The sequence below is a fragment of the Plectropomus leopardus genome, chromosome 7, assembly GCF_008729295.1.
Source record: "Plectropomus leopardus isolate mb chromosome 7, YSFRI_Pleo_2.0, whole genome shotgun sequence".
In the NCBI taxonomy this organism is placed as follows: Eukaryota; Metazoa; Chordata; class Actinopteri; order Perciformes; family Serranidae; genus Plectropomus; species Plectropomus leopardus.
Window position 1 is genome coordinate 15,539,138 of NC_056469.1, and position 12,499 is coordinate 15,551,636.

Genomic DNA, 12,499 nt, shown 5'->3' on the forward strand with positions numbered 1-12,499 from the left:
GTATGTGTGTATCAGTAACTCACCCTGTGCTGTGCTAAATTTAGAAAGAAGACGTTTTTCTCACATGCCTCCAGACTGAACAAAGAATCTAAAAAAAGGCGAACATTTGTCATGAATTGAAGCAACTGCGGACCAAGTTTAACATCAGCAAAACTATATGAAACCATACATTTTAGGGGTCGACAGATTATTGGCCTGGCCGATTATTGGGGTTGATTCTTAGTATTTTGCCAATTATCTGCGACAGCATTTTGTTTTAATGATCACTAATAAAATTAATTAATTAAAAAGTGCACAAAAAGTGTCAGCATGGGAGGAACTTTTACTTTGTCAAACCTCAGGGAGCTATGTTTTATGTATTCATTTTTATTTATATTTTCACTCGACTTGTTGCAGGGAACTTGCTGTATATGATGTTGAATGTTTCAGTTTTTGATTAAACATTTGCTAAAGGTATTTAAACAGAGTTTTGTGTTGGAGTTGGTTATATTCCAATTTCTAAATACTGCCAGAAATATTTTCATTTTTACTGTGAATGCATATCGATTCCAAATATTGGTTATCAGTCTCATTAACTACTAATAATCAGTATCAGCCCTGAAAAAAACCAATATCGGTCAACCCCTTATACACTTACGAACTCTCACACAACTCATGCAGTATTATCCAGGTCTCATTTATTCGATAGTATGCTCAGTGCTTCCTGAAGACAAACCTTACTATTTGAAATACTGCAATAACAGCCTCACGCACAAATGAGTAATGCACATGTGCAGTTTATGCCAAAGTTTTTTAAAATAGTAAGGTTTCAGTGAAAATGTATGTGCTTGGGAAGTGCTGAGCATACAACTAAATAAATGAGACTTGGATTATACTGCGTGAGTTGTGAGAGAGTTTGTAAACTGATGTTTTGATATAGTTAAACATGATCCACTATGACTTCAATTCATTGTTTTCTTTCTGAATTCAAGATAACACAGGGTAACTAACTGATAAAAATGTATTAAAAGAACTAAGAAGGTCTTTTCAGAGTCTAAGTCCCTGCATGTGTATATATATGTATACAAATTCAAAATCTATATTTTATTTTTAAAAAAGAAGAATGTTTTTGTCATTTAAGTGTGTTTGTTACTGAAAAAAACGAATGTTTAATAGTTCAAGTGCTAATTATATCATTCGACCCTTTAATTCTTCAAACGTCAAAAATATTTAGATACATTTTCTGTATCTAATGTTAACTAAATCTTCTGTTCGCAGCAAGAAAATCTTTTACAGTTCCAAATTAAATCTGGCAGGTATAACAAGACTTTTATAGTTTATGATTCATCTGGTGTTGCCAGTGTTTTGAAACACTCCTAGTCTTTGGGGTTTTTTTTAGTCAATAAATGCAACACCTCTTAGACATATTTCCTAATTTTTACAAATACTTTAGAGTTAAGAATATTTTAACAACACATATAATAGAGACTTGCTCTATGTCATTGTGGAACTTTCTGGTTTGTATATCTTTGTGTTTTAAAAAAAAAAAACAACTAAAAGATACTTATAGAGCTCAGGGGTAATTACTCCTACACAAAACAATTATTTATAAAGTTTTCGAGACATTCTCAGTACTGCAGTTCATTTTAAATTGCACAATTATGAGTTTCTGTTTGATAAACACTATTTTTCTAAAGCAGGACTTCTTCAGTTTGTTTGTGCGTTAACTCTTTTGTAACTCTTCTATATACATTGTGCCCGTTTATGCCACGTACAGTTTATCACTGCACATTTATTATGTAAACTAATTCCTTGCAGCTACACAGCAATCTACCTGGGTATCAATTAAGTGGTTTTTGCACATGACAAGCTTAGAAATTCATCTTGTTTTCTATTTAACAAGCTGGTTTTCCAAGCAATGAAAAAACACCCTGAAACTTGTGATTTTCATCATCATTGTATAAATGTTCTGTGTTGTACTGTCTCTCCCAGCAGAGGGCAGTGTTCAGCCATCAGATCCATTGTTGGAAACTAACTGGGGGAGAGGTCACTGAATGTGTCAGCATGAAATATTCTTCCTTATTGTTACACTTTCAGCTGGTACTTGTTCATCTCCTGGTTTCTAATGATTTCTTTTAAACGCTCATCATGTTCAGCAACATATTCATGAAACAGTTCCAAACTCAAAGAAAAACAGGGAACATGAGTCGTCCTATTTCACACATTAAATCTGGGGCCTCTTCATTAAGACTGAGGGTCTTTGTCGACACATTGAAGCAGTCTGCGTCCACATCCGTAGAAGTTGTGGCTCTTGCACTTTCCCTCTTTTATGAGTGCGCCTCTAAACTCAAAGAAAAAATAACAACCTGTGTGTTTTGTCTACAGGTTGAATCATTCACTTGACTTGAATATCCACATTCTTAAACAGTCTCTCAGTCATCCACCTTGTCCAAACAATGTTGGGACATTGAGAGACTTGCTGCTCTGTCGCTGTGGTTTTGAGGTCAAGTCCTAAACCTTCCAGTCTCCACGTCATTATTGTACTACTATCTATGATGGATTCTGTCATAGCTCTCCTCAAACCTCCTCCATCACCTCCATGACGATTGTCCTGGGTCCGGTGAGGATCAGGTTGCTGACGGTCCGGTAGTCGTGAGAGAGGACGTTCAGTCCGTTCACCGACACCACAAACTGACAAACCTGAAGAAAAGACGGACAGAGAGGGAGAGATAATTGACGCTTTTGGCTGTCATGCTCTCAACTTTTAAACCAATAAAAAGGGTCACACAGGTGGAAGTGAAAGTAATGGAATCAGCAAGTAAAAGAGACAAGTAATACTAGACTAATAATCTGCCTTTGGGGAATAAAACATTCATCACTCCATCAACAGAGTTAAGGGAGGACGATGAGGAAATAGCGTACTGGCAGTGTTTTGCATTGTTTGGCATGCAATGAAAATTTTGGATCTGTGGAGAAGTGGATTATGTTGCAAGAGTGGTTGGAGAAGTTTCAATGAACATTTTAGAGATTCTGGATCTCCATAAGAATCCACTGTAAGAGGAGACTTCCGGTTATGTACCGGTTAAATGTGTTAAGATGCACGTTGTCCGAGCACTGAATCACTTCAGCATAATCCTTTCGGAAAATACTATTAATCATCACATATTGTGTCCTCCCCTTGAAGCAACCACTTTGCTGGAGAGGCAGAATGAGCAGATCATCAAAAAAGGGCAGTAAGACAAGAACACAAGCCCAAAACCAGCGTGCTAATGTTAGCAACATGGTCAACAAGGGAGAAGCTTAGGAAAAGAGCTTGAAAAACTGAGAAAAGTATCATCAATGAACTCAAGCCTCCACTATCAGGGAGATGAAGACCAGCTGAACTGACAACAGCGACAGCATAAAAGCTTGAACTTGATGTGAGTGGACTCCAGTCTGACCTGGGATCAGCGAAAGAGGAGAACATGCTGCTCAAAGCTGAAGTGGAAGATTCAGAATTATGTTCAAAACGTCAAAATCTCTGAGTACTGGGACTTCCGAAAAATACTGAGGAGAAAGATGCAAGAGACCTAATAGCCAAGTTTTTGAACTTGCTGGGAGACCTGCTCTCTGAGTTAGACCATGCCCACTGTAGCTTGAAACCAAATCAGCATATCCCAAAATATTAAACTATATGTCAAAAAGGACTTATTTAGTTCATGCTGCATAAGGCTACCCCAGCAGCAGCCTGTTCACCCTGCTGCCGTCTGTCAAGCCATACAGAAGTATCTGCTGTCGCACCACCACACTACAGAGCAGCTTCTTTCCTCAGGCTCTAAGACTCAACTCAGCCTCTGTACTCCACCATAAATAGTTCTTGTTCTTGTGTAGCTTTAAAGGAACTACAACTTGTATTTTGTTGTGAAACCACGTGTAGCAGAATGACACAAAATAAACTCTGAAGGTCACTGTTGCCCTAAAGGCCCCTGAACAGGTTATTCCGGCCACACTGTCATCCTCTGCAAAATAGCAAGCTCCAAACATTACAGAACCACATTTTAAGTGTACAGAGGATGAATTTTTGAAACTCAAATGACATATTTTTTGGTGCAGCGCTCCTTAAAAAACCATCTGTCCTCTCACAGTGCCGCAGCTAACAAAGCCAAACAACTTAACCAGCCATAAAACACAGGAATGACAACACACTCAAAGCTCCATCAGTGAAGAAAAACAGTGATAGTGTTGCCTGACTAAATGACACCAGGTACAACATGACAGCCACGCTCAAATCACTCAAGTGTCACGCTTGCACCCCGCCTCCCTTATCGTTATTTAACCCCTGCTCCAACTTGGCAGCTCTGATAGAAGCAAGCCTTGGTGTCTGAGCTGCCTCTCACTGCCGTTCTTGCAACATGATGCTGCTTTTTCTGCTGCTGCTGCGGTGGTTCGGTTTGGCAAGCTCCTGCAGGCGCACACATGCAAGCAACCCTCCCAATTCACTGGCTCCTAAAACTTTTCCAAAAGCTCTGCAAGATGCAAATAAAGGTTTGAGGTGTGTCCCAGAGAACAAAAGCACATAATCATGCTGATATTCATACTGCCTATAAATCAACATAGTGCAGACTCAGACTGCTGAGAAGAAAAACCTTTACAGATGAGTTTCATGAGCTTTTGACTCAGGAAATAGTTTACCGGGAGCAGCTATTTTCTTACATTAACTGATGTTACATTCAGAACGTAAAGATAAAAGTGACTTTTTATTTTAATTATTTCCACAGCAATTGCGACTAAATCTTTTTCCGGCCTTGATAGATGTTTCAGGAAGGGAGAGGTCAGAAGAGGCAGAGGGTATGAGTAGAAAAAGAGATTAAGAGTAATAGAGGAAAACGCAGGGGACAAAAAGACTCAGACTGTTAATCCAGTGCTGCAGAGGAATTTCATACTCTGACTGTAATCACATCTAAACCTCTGCAGCCTATAAGTCAAAGTCCTCTGGACACACTCTCCTTTCCTCCACTTCTCTTCATTTCTATCTCTGTTCAACCATTCCTTTCAACCTCTTAACTCTCTCCAACTCTGACACCTCCCCCATCTCTCTCTCCCACGGATGCTTCTCTCCTTTCAGCCTGTGGGGTTGTTAGTCTTGGCTGGGGCCCAGCTGGACTGAATGGCTCCTTGCACTCAGAGGGTTAAAATTATGCTTGCACAGTGAGAGGAAAGAGGCAGAAGTAGGCAAACATGCAGAGATATTCATCTAGTCATAACAGCTGTGTCGAAAATATAAATACTCAGGTGATGGATGATCTATGGCCATATTTGCATGCATGTCTCCCGAGGAATCAGAAAGCCAGAGAAACAACAACTGACTGAATTGAAACCACACACACCTGAAATCCAATCAAATTGCTGGATCAGTAATAATTTGAGCAAATAATAAGGCATCATGAGTCCCCTTTAACTGAATATCAAACAAAAGACGATCTTACATAAATTAATATTTATTTTTTTAATTATTATTAGTTGTTGGGCATTTTGATTTTTATTAATAAGACACGGACAGGAAAGATGTGGGACAGAGAGGGAAAACATGCAACAAATGGCCACAGGTCGGAATTGAAGTTGAGTCGCTGCAAAGGACTCAGCCAATATCGGGCACAAACTCTACCAGGTAAGCAAGGGTTGCCCCATTTTACAGAAATTTGGCCCAAATCCAAAATTAGTTGCAGCAACCAATCAGGCTTAAGCTGGAGTGTGAAACTTTTGTCTCCACTGTCTGCTATTGACGGTGATTACAGAAACACTGTCAGTATGTGCTTGTGACATATTTTTGCAGGTGAGCTGGCTGCATCTCTTCCACTCTTGTGTACCTTCTTTTCAAGTCTTTTTTAGACTTAAATCCTTCCCCTGAATGCAAACTTTCATTTTTTATCTGAAGCATCCACCACACATAAAACTGAGCTTCTGTTCTTAGCTGATGCTCCATCACTATCGTCTTTCTCCTCTTCCTTTAAAAAGATCTGTATTTAAAACTTTCATCACACACAGTATCAGAAGGAAACATCACAATCACACACATACAGATGAAGCACTGAGAAAACAAGACAAAAAACAGAACCACAAAGAGAAAGACAACAAAAACAAAACAAATCTGATATAAAATAAATAATAAAACTTTCCCCCTTTTGCTCTGGCTTGCTGACGTAAAACACATCACTTCCAGTTCGCAATTGCTTCCTGGAGTCTTTTGGTTGTCTGGCAACCTCACAGTGACAATAAGACTCCAGCGTCTCAGCAGGCTGACAAAGTGTACAACAGTATTTCCTAAAATGTCAAACTTTTCATTTTAGAGAGTCAGACTACATACTTTACGCAAGTCTTAACTGGTCATACGTGCAAATAATCTTACACACAGTATTAAGAGTGTTTTCTTTAAATCATCTCATTTTGAAATAATTAGTGTTAGGGTTGAAAATCTTTTAAATGCAGAAGCTCTGATGATTATATCCATGAGGTACAAATAATGCCAGAGAACATGTTGTTCAGGACACATAATGGTGTGCAAACATGCAGTGCAGTCCAGGATGCACAAATGTACATAAAGTGAGACAAACACACATCCTGCTCTACCTGCTGCATTATAAAAGTGCATTAGAAGAGGCTCCAACAATGATGTACAGTTACATAAGTGCTCGGATCCATTATGGTCAGGCCGATGCTGATGTGAGTGTCTGTGAGAGGTGGAAAAAGATACAGAGAGAGACGCAGTACACTCCAAGTGTATGATGAGAAATGGGAAGAGCTTCATGGGGCTTTTTACGACCTCCGCCCCCGAGGTCAATGGGTATAAGTTTCTTCTTTGGCCTTTTGTCTGGACCTCAGTGCTAGCACCTCACAGCACAGCATCCCCTGTTACTGCTTAATTACACATCAATAAAACTACTCAGGTGAGGAGGAACATGAGTAACTTTCGAGAAGCTGCAGGGAGTGTAATGAACTCCTGATAAATAAACTGGTGACACTGACACACTGCTGCACACTGGGAGTGTAGTCTTAAGTGTTTATGTCCTAACATTGTGGTTAGTTGTTTTTTTTTTTTCCCTCTGTATATAGAAAAATTATATTAATGTCCAGACTTAATTTAAAAAGATTAAAATGACTTAAAATTTGAAGTCAAGTGTAACTTCAAACCTCGCAGTACGCTTCACAATCAGTCCACGCTCAAATCAACAGAGCTAATCACACACACAAAGACACAGAGACACACACTTTATGACATTTATGACCAACTGTGAACCAAGACACGTGTTTCCATGGTGATAAAATACACCAGTGAACAGTAACAAAAGGAGAAGTGATATTATTTCCAGTGACCAGTTCCTCTTTCACTGCTAATACTCAAGATCCTTTGCATCCTTCCTCCACACTATTTGGCATATGTATCTTCTGGCTGACTTCCCTCTGAGTCAGAGGGACTCTGACCCTCTCACCCTTTACTTTACTTGGTTGGAAATAGTTAATTTTGCTGCCATTATGGGGAGAAATAGCAGTAAATTTGCATTATTTTTTCTAAATCAAACTGAAAAGTCGCATGGTGTTTTGAGTCAGTGCATTCTGTTAAAACCCTGTGGCTTCAGATTTTTCAAATTTAGAGTTTTTAAAAAGGGTTGCCACCTTTGAGTTTCCATATTAAACTGATACAATGACATGTCAAATGCAAATTTGATTGTTTACTATAATTTCACGTGTCTACTGGGCATTAGCAATACTTTATAAAATATTCAGTCCCTGACTTTTTAAAATATAACCAATAGTTTATCATGTGCTTAATCGCTTTATTTCCCCCCTGCTCTCTCAGTTCATCTTTCTGTCTCCTACTGCTTTTTTTCATTCAGTCTTAGCTCCATCTCCTCCTCTCTTCATGTTGTGGTTTAAGTCGCCATGCTCTGCATTCCCAGGATTCCTTGCTGCCACTCTGCTCACATACCTTCATGCCAGCTGTGGCAGCAGAGCCATCATTACCCTGTTTTCCCTCTTTGTGACTTTTTTCCCTCCCTCGACACGTTTCTTGCTGCTCTCTGCTCCTGTCCCGACCATCCTCCTCATTACGGCATGTGTCCATGTACTTTCCTTTCCTTTCCTACTCCCCTCTTCCATTCTTGTCAAACATTTGTGACACAGTCTACACTTAAATATATCACTACATATTTAGGTACGTACTTAAAGAAGCATTTCACTTCTGGAAAGAAGCTAGGCTGTTTCTGCGGTAGAAAGATGACAATATTTTTTGAAATTGGTGCTACATGACCAGGGAAAACAGAGAAAAGTGGCTGTGGCTCCCTTTGGCTCAAGGGGTAGAAAACCTATAATTATTAGAATGCACTGCGCTGTACCGGACTAATAAACGCTCTGCCGGTGGGTGATGTAAAGCGACCAACTGATAACAAACGTCGCGTATCACAGTTGAACAGTAAGCTAAAACATGTTTCTGAAAACATTTGAGGCGAGAAATAGGCCACACAGTAACAGAATATTGTTTTATATTTGATCAGCAGTGTTTTACTACTTGATGTCCGTTCTCACTATGCAGGAAACGCTATGGTGCTACTTCCTGTTCACAAACTCTCATAATTAAAGCTAAACACTGAAAAACAACTAAAACATGTTTCAGAAAACATTTTAGGGGAGAAATGGACACTGCAGTTACATAATCTTAGTTCACATTCGATCAGCATTGCCTGGTTTCAGTCTTACTTTCAGATAAAGAGAAGGAGAGAGAGAGAGGGGCGAGTTTGTCACTTGATGTACATATTGTTTATAATCTTTGTGTCCGCGGTGTCGGCATGGGTAGTAGGCAATATGAAAATGCGAAAGTACAGCCCATAGTTCGAGCAACTACCCTTTTACACATGCTACCCAAATGATACAAATGCTGGTTGCAATTGGTGAAGTATCCCTTTAAAAACCCACTCGAAAAACTGTTTAAATAAGTACTTTCAGTGTACTTTCAGCAACCAACCTAGTAAAAACACACAGAAGATGCTCTCTTAAATATCAAAGGCAAACATTACGTTTTAAATTCAATCTCAAGGCTTTAACGAGGGTTTCCCCATACTGCCTTGTGGGTCCACTGTCATAAAGCGAGTGATAAAATAACAGAACCCCAAAAAATAACCTACAGTATCTCTTCACACATGTAAAACAAAACTGCAATACATCCTCATCTAACCTTCAATCTATTACAGTTCATTTATGCTTAAAACAGAAACCCCATGGAGGAAGAGATGCAGGAAGCACGCTGGGGCTCACGGTGCTTTCAGGGCCTCATACATCTGTCTGGTTCTTACCTTCATGCCAGCAGCAGCTGCAGGTCCACCAGGGTCCACAGCCTGGATGTGACAGGGTTTGCTGCCTCGCACCACAAAGCCCCAGCCCACAGCATCACCGACAATCTGAGCAGCAACCAAAACACATGAAATGTTGATACAGTGACATCTCACTGTTTATAATGCACACACTTGGTACTTAAGCTAAAATTTGGAAAGATAGTGGCTGTAGCTTGTCATTTAGTCTTTGTGGTTAGACTCTCTCCAACACGTACTGGTCCCAAAAAGACAAGATCAAATTTAGGTTCTGTGCCACTGTGTCAAGGAATTATTGAATGGGTACCCTGTGGCAATCACATTCATCTCAGACAAAAAGCAGAATGTGATTGATTAGTGTGTGTGTGTTGGTGTGTGTGTGTGTGTGTGCACATGACTTTGGTGTGACAGGGAATGTGTGACTGTGAGTACGTGTGAAAACATCCTCGCTGAAGTGGTCTTTGTTAGAGCTCTGTTTTGTGTGTGTGTGTGTCTGTGTGTGTCTGTGTGTGTGTGTGTGTGTCCTACAGTGAATGTCTTCTTTATAAAAGGTCCTCCTGGTGTCTGCAGCTCCTCTGGACTAACTTGTCTTTTCAGAACTGTTGAGAGAAAGACACACACACATCATGTTACTTGCTACAGTGATAATTGGGACTACATACATGTACACACATACAAAAACAGGTATGAACATGCACACACTCATACACACAGCCATGGTAAAAAAATGTGTAGAAAGTGTTAATGTCAGTCACATGCTAACATGGCCTGGAGGCTCACTGCTTCCTGAAACAGTATCGCTCACCTTCCCCTCCTCCAACTTCCCCTAACTGTTACTCACTTCAGCATGACTCTACACCAGCTGTAACTGGACTTCTGTGTCTCAAAAAAATGATTTTTATTTCATTTTAAATCCACTCCTTCAGTAGAAATGATGACATACGGCAAAACAGAAATCTGGTAGATTTTAGCTCACTGGTCAGTAATTATGAGCCATGCACATACATACTGTACCAAGCATACATTTTTCACACATAAACATATTACAGAAGAATGTGTGTGCACACATCTCACATACTTCAGACCAAAGCATGTGCTTTTCCACAGAAAGTATGATCATATGAAATAAAGTGACACATGAGGCACAAATTGAATCTCATTAGACAGCTTAATGTTTTTCAGCCATTATCCCTGTGTTTCTGCAGTCACACACACATGTACATACACTCCAATCCAAAGTGCTTAAAAGGCTTGCACTGGATTGACATCTTCCAAACAAACCTGAGAGCACAACAACACACTGTTAAGTCAGTGTGTTCTTGATGACTCACTTGTGGTCAGTAGTGCTTCAGCCTAATCTGATAAGACAGAGGAAGTGAAGTGAGAGAGACCTTTTTATCCTCCTGTTCTGAACAATTCCACAATCTCTCAGTGGAAATCCTGATGTGACCTACAGGGCAACTTCTTTTTTAATACCTTATCATCTGTAGTTTCATATAAGAGGCCAACACCTTTTATTATATCTGCCTGGCTTCAGAAATGCACACCACAAACTTTGGTACCATCTACTGTTTGGACTCCTTATCTTGCCATCGTGTGAGACAAACCATTACTTAAGTTAATGTGAGACACAGGGGTGTGTGTGTGTGTGTGTGTGTGTGTGTGTGTGTGTGTCTGCCTGCTTTCCTTTTCCTGTTCATTGTGTATCGCATCTGTGAGTACTCATGTCAAGGGGCTCTGCTGCTATAAAGAGACTGTCAAGGACTCCCTGTTTGGATTAGACACATCAAAGGAAAGCTCACAGTTGTACACACACACACACACACACACACACACACACACACACACACACACACACACACACACACACACACACACACACACACACACACAGCTCAAAGGCACCACTTCATTCAGATCTCCACTACATGATGTGCATGATGATCACTTGCTACAAGCAGCTCATGTTGATCTTCCTCTGTAGTTAATAAGAGGTCATTTGAAGCCCACTGAAACGAAATCAGGCCAATATATAATTTCTGAAGGAATGAATGGAGGGGAGATGGATTTGGGTCATTTTTTGGTGTACCCTGTTTTGAGTTTTTGTACTTTTAGCCTTACAAGAAACTAGCTTTAAAGGGACAGTTCACTCCAAAATTGAACATACACGTTTCCTCTTACATTTGAGACAAGAAATAGGCAATGCAGAATCTTCATATTCACATTTGATCAGTGCTGCCTGTTTGGCCACACATGACAAATAGGCGGGTTTCTGTTAACCCTCAAATGGCGCAAATTGAAGCTGCAAATATAAATACGCCAGATGAAACACATCAGTTTTGAAAAAACTTCAATGTATCACAAAAAAAAAAGTTTTTACACTCGCATGACATGGTATTTCAGGCGATTTCGAAAAAGCCATATTTCCCAAAACTGCAATGGAAAACCTTTTTTCACTTTTACAGGTCACATGCTGCTATGTGCTTGTCTCTGTCGGAAATGGCTCCCTCGGGCATGATGCAGCAGGCGCTACAAGAGGTGTTTTTGCATCAAGTAACTCTTCAAAAGTTGAGTAGTTCATACTAAAGTGATGAATCCACAATTCCTCTGTGTAATCATGGACTATCACCTCCCAGAAATCCCGCATAACACGTCTATGTCTCCTTCAATTGGAAATAATGACGGCTTGTGCAGTGGCTGCAATAGAAATAAACCTGCTAATGTTTTGAACATGTATTGCCACATTCTTACAATGTTATCTCCAGAGAAGAGGTCACATACCATCACTGTAAACGCAGTTATCTCGCAATTATGTTTTATCGACATTTTCCAAATACGGCTTAAGTTTTGCTAAAATCTGTTATGGAAACCTGCCCAATGACCGGCATGATTAACAGCTGCTCTTTCTGAAAGTGGCCTGTGATTGGTCTAAGTCTCTAAGTCTCTTTCAGAACATCTGAATTACAATATGCCAAAAAATAATGTGGAATTTTTGCCCAATGACACCAAAAATGTAACTGCCTACCCTAGCTTCAAGTTATAATCAATGCGTTAACGTTACAAAATTTTGACCAGGAGGAATTAATCTGTCGGTATTTACATCTTCCACATCCCTTCAACTTCTACATCAATCTACATATGAGATGCATACAGTTGAAATGTCTGCATTGGGTGAAAACCAG

The 12,499-nt window shown here is 39.8% G+C and overlaps 1 protein-coding gene across 2 annotated transcripts in view; it reads right to left on the reverse strand.

Moving 5' to 3' along the window:
- Positions 1-628: 628 nt before the first annotated feature.
- deptor (DEP domain containing MTOR-interacting protein) overlaps positions 629-12,499 on the reverse strand; it is a 34,463-nt gene continuing 22,592 nt past the window's right edge. For both annotated transcript variants that reach the window (XM_042490745.1, XM_042490744.1), the window contains exons 8-10: positions 9,846-9,916; positions 9,303-9,407; positions 629-2,679 (exon numbers count right to left, since the gene is read on the reverse strand). In XM_042490745.1, the coding sequence (XP_042346679.1) occupies positions 2,557-2,679; positions 9,303-9,407; positions 9,846-9,916 (299 nt within the window). In that variant the 3' untranslated portion in view covers positions 629-2,556. The remainder of the gene's footprint in view (positions 2,680-9,302; positions 9,408-9,845; positions 9,917-12,499) is intronic.